This window comes from Sturnus vulgaris, chromosome 7, assembly GCF_052056855.1.
Source record: "Sturnus vulgaris isolate bStuVul1 chromosome 7, bStuVul1.hap1, whole genome shotgun sequence".
NCBI classification, from domain to species: Eukaryota; Metazoa; Chordata; class Aves; order Passeriformes; family Sturnidae; genus Sturnus; species Sturnus vulgaris.
In genome coordinates, this window is record NC_142249.1 from 21,095,842 (window position 1) to 21,120,171 (window position 24,330).

General features: G+C 39.7%; 1 protein-coding gene across 7 annotated transcripts in view; it reads right to left on the reverse strand.

Annotated features, from left to right (window-relative positions):
• Positions 1-24,330, reverse strand: part of ITGA6 (integrin subunit alpha 6) — a 45,433-nt gene that overhangs the window by 11,501 nt on the left and 9,602 nt on the right. For 4 of the 7 annotated variants that reach the window (XM_088168039.1, XM_014880167.2, XM_014880168.2 and 1 more), the window contains exons 2-12: positions 13,126-13,253; positions 12,486-12,565; positions 10,501-10,756; positions 8,925-9,056; positions 6,386-6,596; positions 5,742-5,935; positions 5,526-5,614; positions 4,652-4,779; positions 2,853-2,948; positions 2,331-2,392; positions 922-1,079 (exon numbers count right to left, since the gene is read on the reverse strand). In XM_088168039.1, the coding sequence (XP_088024165.1) occupies positions 922-1,079; positions 2,331-2,392; positions 2,853-2,948; positions 4,652-4,779; positions 5,526-5,614; positions 5,742-5,935; positions 6,386-6,596; positions 8,925-9,056; positions 10,501-10,756; positions 12,486-12,554 (1,395 nt within the window). In that variant the 5' untranslated portion in view covers positions 12,555-12,565; positions 13,126-13,253. Of the gene's footprint in view, positions 1-921; positions 1,080-2,330; positions 2,393-2,852; positions 2,949-4,651; positions 4,780-5,525; positions 5,615-5,741; positions 5,936-6,385; positions 6,597-7,571; positions 7,689-8,924; positions 9,157-10,500; positions 10,757-12,485; positions 12,566-13,125; positions 13,254-24,330 lie in introns of those variants that run through there. The other 3 variants (XM_088168041.1, XM_088168038.1, XM_088168040.1) reach the window with 3 other exon arrangements.

Consider the following 24,330-nt stretch of genomic DNA (forward strand, 5'->3'; position numbering starts at 1 on the left):
AAAACATTTTAAATTGCATAGTTAGTGTACAGTGCAGAGAAGAAAGAAACAACACAAAGATGAGCTTTTGAAACTGTATATAAATTCAACACTTTCTGAACATGCAGGAACACAAAGAGCCCAGCCCTACTGTCTTTTTTTTTCCTCTGGTTTCCCAATCTGACGATTTCTCTCGCCATTAAGAATTCCTAGGAAGCACAGATGGCAATTCTGTGAAATTCACACAGCTACAGTAAAATAACACACTGGAACAGGTTTGAGTAACATGGTCTAGTAAAGGTGCTAATGGCACGGGATTTGGAATTAGATGATCCTTGAGGTCCCTTTCAACCCAAACCACTCTATGATTCTATTCTATTCATAAATTAAAGTTCTTTAATCTGCTGGGGTCAAAAGCAACCTTGCAGGCTGACTCATTCCTCTGAGCCATGGAGAGGGAATCTGTTTAGCCTCTGGAACAATACCACCGCTATGCACCACTACAGCAGCCAAGTCAAGAGACTACATACCAAGCTTTCTTGTCCTGCCCATTCATCCACTCCAAAACCCATGGGTTAAAATTCTTTTCCTGAACAGTCACACTGTAAAATTCTGTAACAATTATTTCTGTTGGAAGCAGCCTTCTGTTTTTGATACTTAGTCCCTCTCTATTGTTCTAAATTTGTTCAGCTCTATTGACCCCCAGAATGTGCTGCAGTGGCTACAGTTCTTATCCATACTTTGCAAGAAAGGCAACAGGAGGAAGTGGCATGTCTGTAGGGAATAGTAAACTATGGTGGGTTTCCATTTTTGAAGTTTTATATTGCATATGACTTTGAAATTATATACAGTTATATACAAAGGCTCCTTCCATGAGGCTGCAAACAAAGGAGCATTCTTTTTTTTTAAGTGGATCTAAATAAAACAAGCAGTCTTCCTTACCTGCAGTATAAGCTTTGTAGTCACACACTCCCATGAGTTCTGTCCCCTGAGGGTTGTACTTGCAGTGAACTGATCAGACGAGTGGTCACTGAAGCGCACCCTGGAGGGCAGGCCCAGCTGCCGCCTCTCATTCTCCACTTCGAACGTGTAATTGATTTCTATGTGAAAAAAAAAAGGTAGGTCACTATAGAAAAAAAATAATCATTTCCATATTAAAAGAATGTTAATTTCACCAGGCATGATCTTAAGCATTATTCTAGAAGACTGTTCCAGCCAGTGCTGCAGGTTTTAGTCATGTCGGTTTTGTCCTGCCACAGTTGAGGGCCAGGTACCCCATGTGTGAATCTGAGGAAAATTTTGAAACCAAATCCTGTTATTCCCTAGTAAACCGTTCCCTTATGGGCATGCGGGGCTGGCTGGGGGAGCTGTAATTGCTGTGCGGAGCCAGCAGAGGGCTGAGCTACCCAGTGTAAATACCCGGACTGCGCTGTAGGGGATCCCTCTCGGGTCCCAAATGGCACCTGAGAGCCAGCAGGATTCTGAGGTCAAGGTACACTGATAATTTTAACACTGGAAGCAGAAGTGCGACTAGAGCTGTCCAGTTGTGTGCTAAGATGTGTTTTACTAGATCTGAACTTGGTGTCTCTTTCAATGATTGCTTCAATGTGCTAATCCAGTGCTGCACAAGTGGAAACGGCCCTCAGTGTGCCAAGGCAGAGAGCTGCAAGCACTTCACCTGCTGAAGGACCAGCACCTCATTCAGGCACAGCCTTTGGATTTTAAAAGTAACTGAGAAACTCAAGGCAACACAGGTGAAAAAGGGTCATTTGGCTTAAAGTTCCTCTCATTTCCTCTCAAAATCCTGGAGTTCTCCAAGAGGTAGTAACAGCAGCATTGTAACAAGTGCTTTATGTTTTTGTGGCACAGTCTTCCAGTCTTCTCCTATTAATGCAGATTTTTTATTTCAGTAAATAATTTCCACAAAACCATTTTCACGAATACAGGATAGGTTCATAGGGTAAGCCTCCAATAAGAAATAATGCTCTCTAAGAATGTATCAAAATGCATAATTAAAAATTATTCTCTAAAGCAGCAGTAACCTAGAGAGGCAAAATGGTTTGGGATCTGTATGGCAACCATTTGCTCACTGGCAGTTTTAATATTTAGAAAGCTTTAGTCTGTCATCCACAGAACAGCTTAACACACTAGCATGATATGACTCTAAATACAGACAGCAACAGCTGAGCTTAGCATTGAGTCACATTTTAAATTTGTCAGTCACTGTCTGAGATGAGTCACTATAATTTGAGCAATATTTTTCCATTATAAACTCTAAAAAAAAAAAAAAAAAAATACCCCAAGCAAACCATGTGACAAAGAGATCAAAAATATTTATCTTCAGAACTTACTTATTCTTGGATTTAAATCTCTGGGGTTTGCAGTATATTTAAAACATGCTTTCACATCCATCCTGTAAAAAGTGCCAAGAAATTAGTATTAACATTTAACAGGGCATGGTCCAAGAGAATGAAAAGTTTTAACTGATCAGTCTTATGACTGTGATATTTGCTGCTCGCTAGACACAATTACAAAGCAAGAAAAAATGGTTAATAAGCAATTAAGCATTTGCTCTTATGTGTCTACTCAAGACAAAGCTTTTCAAGCCAAGAGACTTGTGTTAAAAGTCTAAAGAGACAAAGTGACACTCATTTTCAAAAATGAACGTTAGGAAAAGGACATAGTCCACATCTTATCTTTAGCACAGTAGCCTGATGAAATTCAGGAAGTCAAAATAAACATATGCAGATACATTTGCTTAACCTGCATGGCTCTCATATCCCTTCATTTAAACATCATCACTGAATGACTTTTGACAGCAGAAAGCTCAACACACCAAGGCTTCTGATAAGAGTAATTTCTTTTTTGCTCACCTTATTTCACCATGGTCCTCAGAGTTTTTTTTCTTTAGATCAATTCTATCAGGGTATACTGTAATGTTTCTTCTAATGCTTATCACAGGCCGAGATCTTCATTTGGGGAAAAAATGGGGAATAAAAAGAAGATGTAAAAAAAGAAGCCATTTCTGTTAAGATTAACAAAATAATTAATGTGAATATCAGATTCCCTCCACACATTCGTTGCATTGATTTGCAACAAAGACACCCCAAGAAACACAGAGTTTGACTTTTATACTGGCAAGAAAAAAAACCTGAAAACTGTTAAAAGCTAAGCAAAGCAAAGGTCACTGAGAACACCTACAGATCATGAGGGGGAAGCAGGCTACACTAACATGATGATGTTGTTGTCATTCTATACACTTACGAAAACCAGAAAATCCAGTGTTAGATTCTACCACCAATAGTAATTCAGCTCCTGTGAACAGCTACAGGTACTAAAGTTCATTCAGATTCATGTTCACAAGAGCTTTAATATGGAGCCTGGTGGCCATGGGAAATGATGTTTTCATTTCCTGCTTCCTCTGCATGTAGGCTGTAACCATACTTCTCCCTGACAACTTGTCTTTTCCATTTCTGGAAGGGAAAAGATATTTCACATGAACAAATGAATGAGCTGATCCTGTTATTAAAGCATCCAAAGGTTGTTTAAAATAGCTGGTAAGCCACCTGCTCCATTTCAGTGGGCCACTTAATCCACTGCGTATCACCTTAAGAGGTTTTTGTTCTCACCTTGGTAAAGGTTTTTGTCCTGCCTTTATCAGCAAAAGACTAAGGCTCCTTTTTGAGTAAGCAAAACGCTAAATAATCTGACCAGCACTCCTCTACCACCTACTCTGTTCTCTTCCACAGGCCACGTGAGTTGCTTTTCTTGGGCACTGCTCCAGTGTATTTAAGAACATTACAATTACATGCACAGATACCATACACCTTTAGAGATGGGAGCATAAATTGTAGGAAGGGAAGTTCTGCCTGAAAATTAAAGTTGTTTGTCCCAGAATTCAGATAACCAGTTTTGGAGTTTCTGCTTCTCATCCTTTGGGACCTGACAACAACCACCAAAGACCTGAGCTTGATGCAGCATTCACAGTTCTGATGCTGAGACAGACAGTCAGTCCTCTTACTGCCCATTACTAATGATTCAGCTTAACAGTACATTAAATTGGGAAAAAAAGCAGAGGTCTGCAAAGGACTAACTTCATCCCTAATTTAGGCACGTACTATAGAAATCCCAAAGGATCCTAGCTGCAGGGCTTCCTCACTGTTTCATGGACCCCCAGTACAAGCTCAGCAAAGGCTGTGTGCACCTCACTGGTTTGGATCCTCAGCTTCAAAAGTGGGGATTGGTTCTGTTTTCTTCTCTTTTCAGTAAAGCACAATTAAGTAAGATAAGGGAAGCAAATGTATTAGTTAACTTCTCTTTAAGGAATTACTTATCACCCTTAAATTCCATTCAAGGACACAGACATCCAAGTTACAATAGGACAAAACTAAGATGCAGGTACACTGTCCACATCAGCATTCTACAGGAACTGTCCATGTTCACCCTCTTACCCTGTAGTGATTGCAAGGCAGGTTCTCAAGGGAAGAATGGGGATAAAGAAACAAACCAATTTATGGAGTCCCTGCCCTTCCCTGCCACCTTCCCTCAAATTTCCAATTTCTGGTAGGAAAAGTACACTCAAAGCCAGCTTTTTGTTACTTCTAAGTAAATTGTTTTTAAGAAACTAAAACCAAAGCCCTGGTGTAATTAATTAAGTTTCTGTGTATAATACCTGTACACATTTACAGAATCTGATAGGGAACCAACGGCAACATCAGGGTAGGAATTTTTATCCAGGTCCATATTTCCAGCAATAGAGTAACCAAAGTAATTGGTGTGTGTTTTTTCTCCATCAAGAATCTAAAAAGCAAGCAGATTGAGGGAATTCAGACATTTAAAAGTGATAAAGGTTAAATAAGTAACAAGTGAACATAACTGTCTTATGGCCAGAGAAAAAAGAGGGAAGAGATACAATGAAGTAGGACCTGTGAAATAGGACCTCTTGTTCAGTTCCGCAAAAGGAAGTGCCAAGATGATTTGCTCTTTTTCCAAGAAATCAACTGGCAATAGCAGTGAGTACCAGAAATTACTCATCTGCAGAGAGCTTAGTTCATCTTTATTTACAGTATTTATGGACTATAATACTTTATAGAATGCTTTTTCTGTTTCAAGTATTTATAAAGTATTCAAGCAGTATTCTAGGGAGTATAATGAAGTTTCACTCCCACCCTGTAAACTGGACACAGTGACCCTCATAAAAATTTATTTTAAAAGGAAGTGAAACAGTAATAATGAAAGAGAAAACAAAGAAACTAATTGTTTTCACATCACCAGATTTATTTTTTTTAAACCCAGAATTTATTTATATACACATCTTTTTCCTTCTGCACATATTACTGGTGCCAATAGATGGCCCCAGAAATAAAAATATATATTAAAATCAAGAATTCCTAATCTTTCCTGTCAGCAGTGCAATCTTTGAAAGGCCCTGTGACTTTCCTGCATACCCACCACCCCATTAACAGCAATGGAAAGGAAGATGGATGGCACTGTCATTCCTTTAATTTTGTTAAAGAAGAATCATATAGTAAAGGTCATTTCATTACCTGTGCTGGTTTTGTATTTATTCCATTCTTGGATCCATGATAAATGTATACTTTGCCAAAACCATCATATGGAGCCCCTACTGCAATATCTGGTGAAAATAAGTTGCAACATCCAAAATCATTCTTGTTCTTTCTGCAGCATGCAAAGGGTAAGATACTGCAAGTCTGGCATTGGCCAAACAATCTCACATTTTTATTGTCATTGTTTTCATTTACCTGGATATCCGTCCTGATTAATGTCCCCAACATTTTCAACCGCAAGTCCAAACATGGAGTCAGTGGTTCCATTTAAGCGAAGAGGCTTCACCCCCGCCCATTTTCCCTGGCGGTTCATGTAGATGTACACGGCACCCCCGATATCCCCGCTCCTGTCAAAGTACTGCGGGGCCCCAACAACTATGTCCTGCCAGCTTAGAATTAAAAGGAAAAAAAAAAAAAAAAAAAAAGGTAGCGTTTTTCTAAAAGAACTCTGAAAAATAACTGCTCAGACTGTGAGCTCAAGATCAGCTGCCCAAAGAGCTGGTGAACAAAGCCTAAAATGTGCATTAAACTGGTTGGGCATCAACAGCCTCATTGACGCTGCAAGCTGGTTTATTCCCTTGAAGGCATACAAGGACCTTCTATGGCCTTCTTGGGTATGAGACTGGTTTCCTGTTTCTAATAATTGCTTAAATAAAACTCTTTATTAGAAAGGTAGACTCTGTCCTGATTGATTCTCAGGACACTCAGCATTTCCTCCAGGAAAACATGGAAGGTGGGATTTGTCATTCCTTATATTTCTAACGTGAAAAACCAAAGCAGAAATAAACAAGATGGCTATCCTTTATCATACAAGCAGCAGGAGTTAACCATAGCCATACCCATCACTGTTGAGGTCCACAACAGCAACATCATAGCCAAAAGAGGAGGCCAGGCCTTCTCCTTCAAACATGTGCTCCAGGGAAAGTGCTCTCTGATTTTTTTCTTTTTTCAGTAAAACAACTGCTCCACTGTGGTTCGCTCTTGGGGCACCAGACACAAAAGTCATCTCATCTTGGGAGACAATTCCTTTACCAGAGTCCAAAGAGAAACCTTACACAGAGAAAGAAATACAAATTACCTAAGTAACAGCTTGCATCTTAATATGAGAAAATAAACATTTCCCCTGCTATATTAAAGTGGTATATGGAATAAAAGTTTTGTCTAAAACACAGAGTGCTCTGGCTGGGAATTCTCAATTTCTGTTTGCATTGGTGGACACGTATTTGCAAGTCATCACATTGCATTTAGTATTTCCCCACAAAACATAGTAATTCATTGCTCACTTGGACCTGCTTTTCACGGACACCAAATACAGGATGCGTACATCTTAGACACAACTACAGCTTTACCACTTGAATATAGCTTGAGTACTTCACCTCTGGCAAAATTATCAGAAACCTCCTAAGTAAAGTCAGTATCATTCTACTGCAAACATGCAAATTATACTGCACCAGCATTTTCATATGAATGATGTATGCAGTATTTGAGAATCAGTTTACACAGTAATGGTGAAATGGGCAATTTTAAGTTAATGCAGCCCTAAACATGACATGTCCAAATTAATTTAGTCTTACAATACATTTTAAAATATGAAAAACCAAGTTAAAAGACTATACTACATATACCAGTAAAGGCCAGTAATATAGCCAATAAAGGCCAAAGTAGAAAACTGCCCACTTTGCAAGGAAGAAAGATACCAGCCAGCAGATGGGAGTCTCCCTCTGAAACACTTCACCACTACTATGGAAATTCTCAATTACAGCAATTCACAATGACACAGTTCCAGAAAAACACCTGAGGGAGTCCCAGCTGGGGGAAGGATGAGAAGGTTAGGAGAAATGCATGACAAGTCAGCACTTCTCTGAAGCCTTGTTACTTTTCTCTCTCCCCCTTATCTGAATCCCTGGTTTTTTCATGCTTTACTTATGATGTATTTGATATGAGAGGGGATAGAGGGGAGAGGATCATGACAAAGGTCTGGAGATTATGTCTGACCAAATGCTGCCACCTCAAGTGGTCACAAACCTAAGTAGCTATTCATCATTATATCCACTGACTTGTCCACCTGTATGCTGGGAGGCAATGTTTTGTACACAAACTGATCTGGATGAGTATCAGATACAGCTGTCAAAAATAGAAGACCTATAAATATGAGTGAAAGATTGAAGAGAAAAAAATAGCAGTTAAGCAAAGCACCTATAACCACATGTGCTTACAGTCTAAACAGACAGAACAGTAATGCCTGGGATGAGCTGGCTTGCCTGAAAGTGGTTCTGATTATTACAAATCAAGGCAGCATTTACATTTAGAGATAAATGCATTGGTTATTATGTACAGGAAAAAGCTGATATGACTGTTCACAGCAAAAGGCACCAGCCTCCACAGCACTCCTCACCTTAGCAATTCTTATTCCACCAGAAGATGCCATCAGCTTGTCTAACATAAGCTCTTAGGATGATTTTTCTAGTTACTTTTACACCCAGTAATTACTGCTGATATTTAACAGAAGTTTATGTGCTCTTTCTGTAACATATATGTAGCTCTACGTTTGCTCTCTTCTTGAGTTGCTTTTTTACTTTTTACGTAAGCAATGCCCTTCCCATCTATTCAGCTTTCCATCACTCACATAGAAATTCCAGTCTCGGGTTACCAAAACTCTTATTTGTTGCATATGCCAAAAGCAGTGGATCAACACACCACAGAAATCTGCACTGGAACAGAAGGATTCTTTACACTTAATGCCTTTCCAAAAATGCAGCATAGCCTTTTCAGTGTATCTCACTGGTGTACAGAAAGGACACTGTACTAAGGACATATTCCTGCTTTCCTGACTGCACAAAGAGTGAGAGATTCACCTCCTGCAACACATACACAAGTATATAAACAGTACTTATATTATGGTATTTTAAAGGTCTTTTAAAAGCCATTGGAGTTTTAAAAACTTGATTAATAATAGAATTTCACTTACCTACCAGGAGAGAAAATCTGCAGCCTTAATAGTTACATCCAGAAACTGAAATTTTGGTAAACTTTGTGGTACTACATAGCAGAGACTCTGTGACTAAGAACTACAGACACATTCATTGTACTGACTTGTCCCATCACAGTGATTATAATCCCTCCCTGAGATTCTGTAGGCCTTCAGCACAGCTCTCGAATCTCACATTACAACAGCAGCTCTTCTAGGTACCTCAGCAGTATCATCTTACACTTAAAACTGGCCCATAAATTTGGAGGGAGGCTGTGGATTATTCAGAACAGTTAAGGTGTTCAGGGTCCACAATGGAACATCTGCTCCCATTTCAGATCATCACACCAGGCTGGGATCACAAATGTTTAAGAGACCTGAAGAGATTTACCACATGTACTTAATCCTACCTAAGTAACTGTTAGCTGGAACAGGAACTAGATTCTTATCCTGGCGGCTCTCATCACCAACTTCGTAAGGCCCATCATCAAAGATACCCAGATCATAAAATGTCTGATTCTTTTGCTCTGCACGAACCACCCCTGAAAAAATGAAATGATAAAATAAAAGCAAATGAATGGTGAGAAAAATAACAAATAAATGTTCCCAACTTATATTAATTATGATGAATGACAGTGACTGCTGTTAAAAATGGGACAAACACAGAATAGTGCACTGGGTTAGTGTTTTGTCTCTGTTCTGTGTGCCAGAAGCTCATGCTGCTCTACAGAGAAGCCATACAATGATCTGGAAAATACGGGATACTAAGGAAATTCTCAAAAAAACCCATTGAACCAGTTTGGTCATAAACCACCCTCATCCTGTATTTCTTAGCCTTATAAAGCTTCTCTTGAAAAGGAGGTAAGTACACAGGAATTTTTTAAAAATTTACATTTCATTATGACAAACATCAGCAATATATTTAGAAATGGTATTTAAGAAGAAAAAAATATTGTTCAATAAAAGGTGTGCTTCCCTTTTATCAACTGGTATAATTAAGGTTTTGGCAAGCACAAACATGTTTTTCCATTACACAGAAGAGTACTCTTAGGACTGTCCTTGCACTTCTCTGCAATTAAAGTAAAATGGTGTCTGCACTCAGTATGCTGTTTCAGGTCAGTCAGATTTTGTTGACAGATACGTGGAAGATTAAGTTTTCACTAAAGTACACCTTGTGCCAGAGCTTAACACACTGATTTTGCACGGTTCATACACCAGGCACAGGTGTACGAGGTGGAAAAACGCAGTGCTTGGAGGATCAGATGTTCTCAAGAGGAAAATATTTACAGCTGTTGGTGTAATGAAGTGTGATGGGAAAAAAATCACTTCAAGAGACTGAACTGGCCATTTAGATGCTTCCGAATATAAACTAACAAAGAATATCTAGGGTTTTTTTTTCACTTATGTTTTGGAATAGCTCCTAGATGACACAGAGTACTTGGCTCTTAGATTATCCATGAAATTTTACACGGACACGCATGGATTTAGATTTGAATATACGTAGCATTGCTGTTATCTTCCTGCAATCCTTCAATATTTATTTTGGAAAGTACTGTTTTCCACAAACTTCACAAAGAATAAAAGGGAGAATATTGCAGAATAAACAAAGAGTTCATCAGCTATCTAATATTTGCTCAAATGCAGAAAAAAAGGCTGGTTAAGTAACTCATACAAATTTAGTAGTTTGTTCCTGTATGGAAGTGTCCAAGTAAGCCTTCAATCCTACTGTAAGATTAAGACTAATAAGGGGAAAATTTGCTGTATATATAAGTTCCATTAGCTATTCATATATACACACAAAGATATTTAAAGAAACTTCAGTAAATGTTAATACAGAAGCATAGCATTTTGTAAAAATAGGGTAAAATCATTACATCCCTATTACCTCCTCTCTCCTTAAAAAAAACCCAAAAACTTTAGATATAACCTTTGAGAGCAATCTCAGAGGAAATGGGAAGGGTAGGCAGGAAGGAAGCCAAGTCATACCTTTCCAGTTGTAAGTGCCTGGGGCACCAAACACAATATAATGATAGTCTCTAGTAAAAGTAGCAGCAACACCTTGCTGACAGGAACCAAACTTCTCATGGCCTCTTAAACGACCATCACAAAAACTCCATACTCCATTATCCATATCATCCTTAATAGTGAGGTCCTGGCTCAGCACATAGCACCTTCCAATGATATCCCGGGTTTCTTGCACTGTGTTTACATACTGCCTTTTCTCATAGCGATGTGCACATGTCTGCAAGACAGAAGAAATAAAGTGTGATGTTTCTGTGTGTTTTACGCAGGTCACCACAAGAGGCAGGGCTCATCTAGCAGTCACTCCTGCTACCAGTGCTGTAAGTCATCCTGCAGACACTCCTAAGGGCAGAGTCCAGTGTTTCCTACAGGCAACACAGGGCACGGGTTGGGCACCTACAGACACAAGTCAAAGCAGCCCGCTTCATGGTCAAGGAAGGCCACGGGATTAAATCCCTAAATCCCTTCCTGATACCACATCCCTCTCTTTCAAGAAGTGAGGAGAAAACCACCCTCCTCTTGAAGAAAGAAGTGGCTGTTTCCCAACAGCTCTCAGAGCTAAACGACTGACACACCCGTGCAAGACACAAGAAGCTGATTCAACTACCATCCAGCCAAGACTATTCTGAACTTGCCCCTTGCAGAAAAGTTCCACTAAGATGAGGCTGAAAGCTCTTCCAGTGGAGGGGACAGAAGTTGCTCCTACTTCTGCTGTTGGATGTCCCACTTACAGGGTAACTGTCACTGGGGCAGAGCTGAAGCACTAAACACATCCTGTTCCTTATCCTTTCAGACTATCCCCTGGGAAAAGAATTCTAATCAAATATTTAACACAAAGGATAATTATCCACTGGCTAAGCAGTGTAACCACCAAACCACTGTAAAAAAATATGAACAACCAAATGCCTTTGGCAGCAGTGTTTCTGAAGAATAACATGTAGCAGGTTTTGCAAAGAGCACAAGCAAGTCAGGTTTCTCAGCTGGCAAACCTTTCTGTGGTTCCTATCAAAGCCTAAATGTATCACAAACATCCAGCTGCTCCACACTGGAGCACTGCAGTGCTGTCCTGCTGCAGTGACCTCCTGCTCAACTTCATCATTCCCCACTTACCGCCTACAAAGAAAAGACAGGGCAGCATTCGTTGATGACCGATTATTCAGGGAACAGGTCTCTTTCCATGTGCTCCACCCCACTCTGGGTTCCGAGGCAGACCAAAGCTAGTTATTACCGCTTCTAAATGCCTAAATAACCAGATTCACATCCTGAAGTTGCCTGTCCCCAGGTTTGGAAGCAGTGACATTAACCTCCAATTAGATGAGGAAGCTTCACTGCACACCTATTTTTTAATGTATCTGGTATCCTGCAGGACTAAGAAAGGTTTATTTAACTGAGAATTTTAATTTTTAAACTCTTTCTCTCAACTCCCAAAAACTTTTTCTCTCTGCTTAATATAAAATAAAGAGTATCTATGTATTGTATAAAATAAAGAATAGCAAGTAGTCTTACTGCAGTGCAATGACCACATTAATTCACAGGAGCTACTCAATGCAAGTCCCTGATAAAAGCCAAAGTGAGGCTGATCATCTTGGAAAACAGGCTGGTGATAACCTGCTACTTTTACAGCCTTATACACTATTCTTGCTCATTTCTGCAGCCAGTAATATTTAAAAGAAAATATGTGTATACCACCAGAAAAAGTGTACCGCTTGAAAATAAACTGTCCATCCTAGATTGTTACAGAGGTTATAAAGAGAGGCTTACTCATAGAAAAATAATTAAAAGCTCCTACAACCTCAAATGCCTTATTTTGTTAAGGAGACGTTTACCCACAAGAAGTCAAGGAGTAAACTTAGGCAAGTTACCTTCCAGCAAGCTGCACAGAAACACAGACCATTCAGAACGTGTACTGTAGACCCCATATTTTTGTAAGTTAGTCCTTTAGCACTTACCACCACATTTCCTCCTGGCCCCTGACTTTGGACAGTTACACCCATCCATTGGTCTTCTTTACTCTCCATCTTCGGGTCAGCTGCAGAGTATCATAAAACAGCTTCATATATTAACAGTTCACTATGTTTTCTTTTTTTCTAGTGTTTTTTTTTTAATTGTTGTTTAGTTTTGAGTGGTTTGGTTTTTTTGTTTTTTGGTGGTTGTTTTTTGGGTTTTTTGGTGTGTTTTTGTTCGGTTGGTTTTTTGTTTGGTTTGGGTTTTGAGGGTTTTTTTGGTTGACTGGTTTTGGTTTTTCGTTTGTTTTTTCTTGAAGCCCATGTCAGGAGAGACTCTTCATACAGAACACCAGATAGTCTGCAGGTGGCAGTGTCTGTACATTTTATCACTAACAGCATCCATTTCATTAAACTTCTAGCCTATTACTTCATGTTATATCAATTTACAAAACACTAAGAATCTGCCAATATTTAAGTATCTCATAGTAACTTGGCAATTATGCAACAACTTACTCTGATGCAAAAAGTAGTTATGCATAAATCACTAGAAGCAACTGTCTGATACACTGCCTCAGGAAAGGACATCAAACAAGAAGAATCAGACAACTGTTTCAATTCAAAACAAAAGCATTGAAGAACTTACTCTCCTCGTCAAATCTGACACGTATGCAATTTGTATTTGGAGATGCAATGTCACAGCTGTACAGCCCTCCTGTTCTGTTGGCTTGTTGGGCTGGAAAGGCCTTTTCCCGAGGAGCTCCAACCAGCAACCTGCAGGGAAAGCAAAATAATTTACAGAAATATGTAGAAGGAATATTAGAAAAGAGAAAAGCAACAGAATTGGGAAGCATTTTTACCAAGTTGCTAGAGGTTGGACATGCCAACATTTGAAGATAGAGGAAAAGCTACACCACAGCATTGCTCTTTTACAAAGAGAAAAGAGAGGTGAAGGAGAGAAGCTATATAACAGTAATGCAGACTACAATTATTGGACCTGCAAGCCAGGACCGGTACTATTATTACTGTTATTATTGTTGCAGTATTCACTGAGAGCGGTTGATAAAAAATGTCTGGCAGTTTCAGGAAAATCATCTTTTTATCAGGGCATCAAGTGGAGGGTATTTTTTCCCTTAGTAGAAATAATTGATAAGGGTGGAAAAAGTCACTGAAATGACCAGAATCCCCCCCAACAGTAAATACAATTGTTCTCAGGCTGTCTTCTAGTTTTAGAAGATGCCTATGCCACTGTTTGCCTGAATTTAAAGGCACCTTAGTATCTCTGACCAAAGCAAGATCCCTCCTGGACCAAGAAAGTGTTCACTGAGCTGTTCCAGGCTCTGTGCAAACCTGAACTCCCCCTCTCCACTCCTTTGGCAGCTTCATTTTGAAGCTGAAAATGGTTTTCTCCACAAATCTGTCATCAAGAACAGGCCATTCCCACAAAGGACTTACTTCTATTAAACTGCTACTCTAAAAAGCTCTCCTTAGACACTGTTCTGGTACCAAATGCAAAGGCTCTTATTTAAAGCACTGAGTAAAGTAAATTTCCTTCTGTATAGACTGTACATCACAAGTATTATCACAAAACCACCAGCAGGCATATTTACTTGCAAAATAAGGTGTGTCTGAAAAAAAAAATCTTACATTGTCTATTTCTTTGTAGTGTCACACACACAGAAGCACAGCTTCCTCTCAGGCAGCTCACTGAAATTAGTAGCAACCAGTGTGCAGTAGTTTGTGAAAGAAACATCAGGCTCAGCTGAAACACTAAGAATGAGACAACAGTGTGTGGTAAGTGCAGCAAAGCAGGTGTGATGGATGGATGGATGGATGGATGGATGGATGGATGGATGGATGGATGGATGGATGGATGGATGGATGGATGGTGAGACTATGTCCTTCTCTCTAGCTGAATGACCTTTTACAGCACACCATGATCCTGGTGACAAGAGAGGACCTACTGAAGCACTGAGGGAATAAACAGCCTAGGCAACAGAATATGGAGTGGGAAGATTCTGCCATAAAATGCTACAAACATTCAATGGCATCTCAGATACCTCTGAGGTCAGCAGATGAAAACTGAAATTTCTCAACCTTAAAAAATGTAAGACTTCTATCCAACGCGATCTCAAAGGAAACAGGCAACCTTAGATTCTTCCCAATCCCCAACACCCTCCCATTCAAATATTTCCTACGTTATTTTCCATTGTAAACAAAGAAATTCAAAATAGACTTATTTAAAACCTTCCAGATTTCAAGCAACTGTTACCAGGAATCCTGTCAGTAATCTTCAAGGTTCATCAGATACAAAAACTTGAATTCTCTTAGGTACTTCACTGCAAGTCCTTACAACAAGGCCAAGAGAAGCACACACTGAGTAAGTGCTCACAAAGGATTAGATCAGTTCAAGTATAATGTTATGGTAAAACCTGAAGTGTATTTTCAAGTAGCAACCAAAGGTCCATCAAAAGCAGCACAACTCCTTTGTATTGTTTACTACTTGTCCGTCCTGAAGACCAGAGCAGAGAAGACTAAACCTATGCCCCTGGGTTCTGCAAGGTTACTGAAGGTGATGATTATAAACGTTATAAAGATTATTAATGCTATGAGGAATCTAAGTAAGAAAGTCATATGCATCTAATCTTTGGTGGAACAAATCAAGCAAAACAAAAAATTCCTTGCAAACACACTGTCACTTCTGATCAGAGCTGCTATTCAGCTTCCCTACCATTTAAAAGGTACATTTGAAAAATCAAAATTCTATCATAAAAGCCAAATTACTTAATTTAAAAATAAAAAGTGTGCACAGAACTCTGGAAGTATGACAGGAACCATGGATCAGTGCAAATTTCAGCATGACTACAGTAGTACAAATGAATCAGCTCATATACTGAGCTATGCTACGTGCTCAACAGAGTCCTTCCAGAGACAGGACACATTCCAGTCATTACTCTGTGCTACTTACTCAGCTGTGATTTAATTAAAGAATTTTAATCAAGTTTGAGCGCATTATGCCAAAACCAGGTTAGCTTTTTCTGCAGCTATGCATGTTCCATTTTAGCTTTCTCATTGGCAAGCAAAACCTCTTTCTGCAGGTCAGAGGTAAGGACAGAATGAGGGGATGCTCTTCCAGCTATCACTATCTCCTTATATTGGCAAATGAAACATGGACACTTAAAACTAGGAACTTTTCCTCTGCAAATGAAGAGTGACAAAACCAAATTTTTAATTTTTCTTCACCCATGCTCACAGTATGATTAATTTTATTCACTGTGACTTCTCTCTGAAAGTCTGTGGACATGTTCTACTGTAACTACTTTCAATTAAGTTTGAATACACAAAATCATGTTCTAAAATCCATATTCAGATAACAAAATAATGCCCCAATGTCAAGAATGCAGAGTGGGAGATGAAAACCCAAGACACTCCAACATGCAGACAATCTTACTGATTTTATTATCCCATGGCAGGTTTGCCTTGTTACTCTACAAAAAATGGAAGCTCAGCCATACAGTATATTGAACATAAACATCTCTGAGCATCAGTTCGTGTCAGAGACTTAGCTTTTTATTATTTGAGTTATGATGACTTAGTATCTAATGTTTACCATGAGTCCAATGTCAGACAAAAGCAGACAATTGCTATTCCTCATGTAAATTACAGAAACAAATAGTTCTAACTACTTGAATCCTGATTTTCCCCATACATCTTGCTCCAATACATACTATAACCTAACTGGGTTTTCCCTGGGCCAATCAGACTCTACAGGTGTTAATCTACAGAAAGGTAACATAATAGACTATTAATAGAGTTTAATTTAAAATAAGTATCTATCAAGTGACAATGCTGGAAAAAAACATCTGAATTCTCTCATACCCTGGCATAAAACTAAAATGTTTTTTAGCTCTAGTTGTAATTAAAACATGTGTCTTCCAGTTTCAATCTGAAATCCTCATTTTTAACCATATGAATCAGTCCAGTTGCTCTATCGGTTAGAATTAATTATTGATTTCTCTGAATTACTTCTTGAAGATACATGATAATAACTGAAGTCCCACTGCCAGTTATGAGCATCTGCTGACTTACAGAACAGATTTACTCCCTTACAGCCCCAGATTCATAGCCAAATGTAAGATAATCCCTAAAAGCCCTAAGATTAGAGCTCCAGGATTGGTGCATAATGCTGTTTTAACTAACTGACCTTACTGAGACACAGTTTTGGCTCAGGTGGGTGGTGCCTGCCCCACACAAACACCAGTGGCCCTGGCTGTACCTGTGTGCCAGGTGCAGCTCACACACAACAGGGAGAGCTGGCCTGTGCTCTCAAGACAGGGACCGGCAGAGCACCACATCCCTCCATGGATCCCCGTGGCACAGCTAACCCACCCTACCTCACTGCAGTGTTACATCACACCCGAACACAACAGCTAAGGGAAGACAAGCACCATTTCAACACTTAAGCCAAACGCTACTCAAGTCTCAGAAAAGGCATGAAGACATCTTACTGACTTTATCTACATCTGGAGCAGACCTTTGGATAGGTGTGCGTAGAAAACATGGAAAACATGCTTCATAAACCCACATAGTTCCAAGAAGCAGCAGAAGGTGAAAACTCACTGCCCACATTCAGGTAGGCACCAGGCCTCAGTTTATCAGTTCTGCAAAAATGTAACTACAAGTCCGATTCTAGAAGTACAAACAGTCGATGAACTGTAGGTCTGGCTGCATTTAGAAGAGCCAGCTGGATTCTGGAACAGCAAGGCTTATTGAATGCAACCTACAGCATTCCTCTGGACTGAGAGTGAGAATGCATTAACTGCAGAGTACCTACATACAGCACTAACAGTGCCACTACAATCACAAGCTTAGTATCCCAGGTCAACACTCAGCACAGCTGAGGACACAAGGCTTACCAAACAATGTCCCTTCTGGGAAGAGCAAGGAGGACAAACCTATCCATCTGTCCCTGCAATTTCACTCAAATTCTCATCCCCCATTGGATGCAGAAGTGGGGTACTTTTATGCCTATTCACTATTACTGTGCTAAGTGCTGTGAGTGGGACTGCAGTCAAATCTTCCATTCTTTGTGGGCTCATTTGTAGAATATATGTTGGTAGGAAGTGTAGTTGGTTAGTACACTAACCACTAACCATTAATGCAAAACATTTCTGGGTATCAGGCAGAAGAAGGAGACCACATGGCCTACACCTCACTTCACATTCCCACCCCCAATGTCACAGCAACACAAACCACAAGACCTCCATCTGATTTCCACATTTGCACCTAGAGGCACCATGGCATATTGAGCTTTGCATTTTCTTCACTACTTTATGCTTCCAACAACAAATATTCAGCAAGAACAGTTAAGTCAAATCCAAGAAGAAAGGGTGTAACTTCATTTAATCAGATATGGCCCAGGAGAGTTGTTAAAACCCAAAGTAAAATACAAGAGCTTTCCATTTCAACATATAATATAGAATAATAAGGAGCAGGATGCAGATTTTAAAACCCTCCCTGTTTTAATTGGTAATTCTTGAAACGTTTAGTAGGCAGCTCTGGCTCCTTCTCAGCTAATGAAAACAACAGTGAGAACTGGGAGTGGTTTACTGCTCACAGCTATCTGATCTCCCTCCAGTATTGCTCATGAAACTATCTTGGTCACATCCAAAAGGAAAGTCAAAGTTAAGATGAGAAAACCATATCAAAATAAATGCAGAAATCCTCCAAGGTCCTGGAAGCATTCCCTCATTCCACAGTGAAATTCTCTTCTTCACTTACAGCCTGGAACTGTCCAAAGCTAATGTATGATTTTCGCAACATACTTCAGAAGAAAAATTATCAGCAATTCATTACAGTTCTGTTTTGGAATAAACACTCAAAAGAAATCAAGTAAAAGGAGGGAGAAGATCGCCAATGTTTTTCAGAGTAAATCCCTTTCATCACAGTAAGAAGCTTCCATTGAATAAATTATGTTTTGATTTAAACAAATACAAAAAATACCACAGTCTGCACCAAACTCAGATACTCTGCTATCTCCCTAAGTTTTCCTCATTCCTTAAATTCTTTCCTTTTCTATGGTATCCTTCTACCCAAACAAGGCACCACATCTTTGCCAGCCTTTCTTTAAAAGTAAAAGCAACACATTTGTAGTGCCTGCTCTGAGCCTTAATAGACTGGAGCAGAAATAATGAAAGTGTTTCCTAGGGAAGAAACCATTAACTATTTCTACCTATAGGCAAAATAAAATAGTCACTAGTTTAAGTAATTTCCAATTTTTCAGGCTCCATTGAGCACAAGTGTCAAATTTAATATTGCTGTTCTCAGGTAACACTGCAGACTTTGCACTTCATTATGTTTTCAGAAAGACTCCACAAGGGCAAATTTGGAAATTGACAAAGCTAAATCCCATGAAATGTCTCACCCTTGACTGGACAGTTAGACTCCTACATCCTTTCTCTCTCCCAGGCAGAAAATAATTAAAAAAAATTAAGAGTAACTAGCTCTAACTCAGTTTAAATTTTACTACAAAATCACCAGCCACAAGTCATCTATCAAATGTTCAAAACCGCCAGGCAGAGACCCCTGATCACGATGTGGGCATCTACAGCCCTCTACCTGAGCTGTATTTTCAGTCTTCTGCACTGATTTGGTCTCAACTGTTTTTAAAATTAACAAACACAGAAGATGGATGCATTGAACCACCACAATATTTCACCGTAACTGAAGTTGGTCAGTGGGTCAGGCACTGTGTGTGAATATTGGTGGCACCACCCCTGCTTCATGCTTGGATTTGGCATTCCACAAGCAAAACAGGACAAGAGCACCTCAGACTAATTAGCACAGAGAGATTGTCCCTTCACTCATTCGGGCTGCTAATGGGAACTGGAGCTGAACCATGGATTCCTCAAAAAAAAAAAAAACCCTCCCTAGCAAAATACAACCAGTAACTGCATCAGCGGGGAGATTGTTTGTGATGGTTTTTACAGAGACACTCATCATGGTCAGTATGTTATTAACAGCTATTTTAAGTGACTGAATATTCTCCTGATCTGCTACTCCATAGCTACATTTTGGAACTAACAGTGCAAAGCTGTGGCCAAGTACATCGTTAATCTCTGTTGCCTGAAGGCTTGGCACTTGAAGGATTGCAATTTTATTTCTTCAGTCTTTTTTAGGAAAGAGACTATGACAGAGGCTGGAAAAAGAAGCCAAAAGCAGCTCAAGGACTAGGACAAGCTACAACAAAGCAAAACTGGAACTACAAAGATACCTGTTGTTCTGGAAAGGCCACTTATTATTGACTTTCTGAAAGTCACATGGAAAAATAAACACTTTCCCATCACAGTTCAGAGCCCAGCCTGTCTGGATTTGAAACAGGTTTTGCAGCTCTCATTTCCATTGGTACAAAGCATTTTTCTTAGAATAAATGGTACAGTCTACTCCAAATTTGTGTTTCAAAATTCAGTTTTCCATTTCAGACACAACTGTCTGCCATTAATCAGCAGATACCTCATAGTTTTCATATTGTCAAATAGGAAGTGCAACCTGTATACTGCTTACAGGTTTAATTTCTCCCTTACAATCTATAAATTTTTCAAATTTAAAAGGAAGAACACCCATGCCAGGAACAGACCTGACTACATATTAAATAGTTTTATAATTAACTTATGATAAACTTCCAGAAGAAATAAAGGGATTTTCACTCGGGTTTTTTAACATGGCAGTGCCTGGCACTGCATTAAATCCTCTTAGAAGAACATGCAGTTTAACTCAAGTGACAAGTGCACCATTTCAAGAAACTCAGGAGCCGAAGTTCTGGCACTTCTAGCTCAGCCCCTGCCCAAAGTCACCTTGTCTGCACTGGAAGGACGGAACTACGGCAGTCCCACCACAGCCAGCCGGGCACAACCAGCCGCTCTCCACTGCAGATGCACTAAGCTGCAGGTCCGCCAGCAGCAGGACAAGCAAGCAAGGACAGCTGCAGCAAAGCAGCCGGGGTGACCCAGCAGTCCCCAGCTACCTGCAAGCACAGAGAGAGCGAAGTGTCCATCGCCGCTGTCTGAGCACCCAGCCCTGCCCTGCTGCCACCAGCCCGCACAGCGGGGCCCTGCCCGGCCATCGCCCTGCGCCACAACCGGCCCGGCAGATGCAGCTGCTGCGCTGTGCCAACTCTGCGCTGTGATCGGTGCCTTGTGGGCATGGCTCACTCTACAGGCTTAAGTAAACAAGTGCATAACAGAAATTAAGAATTACTGTCTCCTGCACTTGGGCTGCTGGCCATTCATGTCGTAGAAAACACCAGAATTCATTTAAACTTCTTCACAGTAGCAGGACTCGTCTTTGTATCCCACTACACATGACATCTCTATATAAAGTCCATGAAAAAAATCAAAGAAGTATCACATCATATATTAGGCACATGTTTAAGGAAACAAACATGAAAGCAATAAAAATATGGAAACAGTTGCTCACTTTCTTTTTTGGGGGGAAAAAGATCTGAAAGCAGTGCACCCAGTCAGTGTTTGAAGGCACCACTTGTTTGAGAGGTAACAACCTTAACAGGCACATACTGTTCATTCAGTGTGCCAAAACCCATTTTAAAAAAAAAAAAATTATAGTAGTTCTAATTCAGCACAAAACATGCATTTGGGTTGAAATGTTATTCCTCTGTTTCCTTCACAGAATGAAGTACATCAGTTTCATTTATCACCATAAATAAACTATTAAAAGGCATGAAAGAAGTACAGCAAGAGGGATGGACATTTTACTGTAGAATCAATAAGCAGTGTAACACACTACAGCAACTAATACAGCCCTGCAGAATTTGAAGAGCAACCCCTCCCCATGCAAACCCAAGCCATAGTTCCTTCACTCCTACATCCAATTTTTGAGATACACCTCCTTCTCCAGACTTACCACCATCCCCCTCTGAATTGTATGGGGAATGCCAAGACAGGTAGAAACCTCCTGCACTAGATACACAACCACATAAATTCTGGCTGATTCATGGTCTGAAAGAAGTTCATCACATTTAGTTAAAACATACCAAGCAGCACCCTGGGGGGAAGGAAGCTCACCCACACCACACCAACACTGGCACCCCTGAGCTGAGCTGTGCCCTGCTCAGCTGCCAACCTAAGCCCGTGGACTACAGAGGAGAACCCTGTGGGAGCAGGCTAAAGAACTCTGCACTTGTAGAAAAAGCACGGATCTTCCTGATACTTAATCCCTAGTAAGAGCTTCAGAGAACGAGTACATGAACAGCCACCAAACACACACTTCAACAGCCTGAAGGCACTTGCATGCTAAAGCACAGTTCAAATTATTCCTTCAGTCTTAAAGTCATCATAGCCCTGGGCTAAATGCCTATAATCGGATCCACAGTTTGAGTAAGACTTTTCTTCAAGCCGTGAATTTAATGACAAAAGCAGATGTGTCACTGGGTAGTGACGCACTATGTCCCCACGCCTTCAAATTAACTGAAAACACAGGCACTCAAATCACTTCGAAGAACATCACTCCAATAAGGCATTTTCCTAGGACAAACAGGTCATACAAATGCCTGTACAGCTGGGATGCTCAAAGAGCCTTTTTTTATGTTCCATGCAGATACTCAAACACTGATCAAACAGATCAACAGAATTAACATTCACGAGAAACTGCTCTTTATATACACCTGTGGAAGAAGAAGTCATTACATCTTACTATGAATAGGAATGTACAAACTGAGAATTTCAACCAGCTTTAAAAACTTAAGAACGAGATTTTTTGCAAAATAACTTATATTTGAGACTATGCCAAGAAACCCACTGCATTCTCTTACTCTATATACTGCTACTCCTCCACATGCACACATACCTAATTTTACAGGCATCCCCTCGTACATTTTCTCTTTTGCCACTCCTCACACTCTCACTTGAGCAGTATCTAGAATTAATTAGTTTTTTGCAGGTATTTTTAACACCCTGTGTTCCTGTAAGCTGCAAGTTGTGCAAACAGTATTGCAGCTATTTCTAGGACTGGATCTGATCTAACAAAAAAATTATTCTTCCATTATATGCAGGAACACAGCTTGGCTGGGAAGAGAAGAAACTTACATCTTCAGCAAAATTCTAGGACCACACTACATAATTATCAAACATTTCTCTAGCAGTAAAATAAATTGAGTGGATAAAAAAATAACAGAGGCTTGCAAAATTATGCCATATTTGTAGTAGTAGCTACAAGAGCTGGCTGTATAAAAAAAAATATACCAAATTTATTTTAGCATCTTTGGCCAAGAAAACGTGGTTTTCACTTGAGGGCTTTTTCACACTACACAAACACGGATAATTAAAATGGCTTTTCACACACTCTGCTAGACATCACTAACATCTAAGAGCCAGCAGACTGAGCCACTATGCAGCTTCAGCTGCACCAATGACAAAGTGCAAGGCTAACCAATCTTTAAAATTCCCTTAGCAGAGTATTGGGAAAAGAGCAGTAAGAAAAGGACACAAAAAATTCAGCCTCACATGACCATGGTATCTTTGCTATCTGCAACAGCTGGTTGCCACTTTTGACCACTTCCAGGATAAACATGCATTTCCCTCAGACCTTTGACCCATGCATGTGCTGCTGAGCAAACAACCCCCACCAATACAGGAGTGAGTTATTCCCAGCATATTTGCAATTCTTTTTTTTTTTAAGATGTATTTTACACACCTACTTTTGAGGAAGGTGACAATGACAGGTGAAACACACAGAGACTAAGCACATACAGCTCCATTTCCAAAAAAATGTCATCTTCACTAAAAACGAAGTAACATTCAGTCTAAGAAAATTCTGCCATTCCTATGGACAATAGCTATCAGCAAACTCAACAATGCTGATCATTCCTATCTGCTGTTCGCTATTCCTTAGATGATCTCTAAACTCCTTGAAAATAGAAAACAAATGCAAGGAATACAGCTGAAAAGTACCCTAGAAACTTTCTAGCTGGCAGTGCAATCCTGTGCAGGATCTGTCCATGTTACCCTCGATGGACTAGAGTACATTTTAATGCTGTAGATGGCATCTTGACAGGGCCCATCCCATAAACGTCTTCTCATTTTCTCCTTGATTCAGCAGATCTTCTCCCTTCTTAACACACTCTAATCACCCTCACACACATTAGCTCAAGTCCTTGAAGGAAATCTACCTTAGGAAATTACATAATTTTAGATCTAGGTCTGTAAGAGGAAACATGAAAAACAGCCACCAAAAATGGTCAGTGCATACTAGTAAATGCTCCAAAAAAATCACAATGCAAGAAGCGGCACCTTTTGCCTTTCACTGTTATTTTGATACAAAAATCTGTCTCAGGTGCTTCACAGCAGAATACCCACAGTCTGTCCTTTAAGCTAAACCAACATAACTGCACTTTCCCAAAGTCTCTTTTCCAAAGTTACTGCTATGGAATTCTCAAAATTATCTTAGAAAATGTGATACTCACAATACCTTAAACCCAAGGGAAGTGCATTTTAACAAGAATAGGATAGTTTTATGCTAGCACTGCAAAAAGAGCTTTATTAACCTATGGTATAGTTCATTTATTTTTAACATACAGAATGATTCCCTTGAAAATGAAAGCAAAACCTTTTTTCCACGTTCATGTTTGTTTTTCTAAGCTAAATTCTTCTCCCATTACATTCAAAGCAGTAACTTGCTTATGTATATTGCAATCACAAATATTCAGTGCTAATAAAGGAATTATTCAATGTTCTCCAGACTATTCTGCATAGTTTGCTCTCATCAAATATTCCTGTGCTGTTACCTACCCTTGCTAAATACCACTATAAGGTGTTCATTTTCCAGCTAATGTTTCACT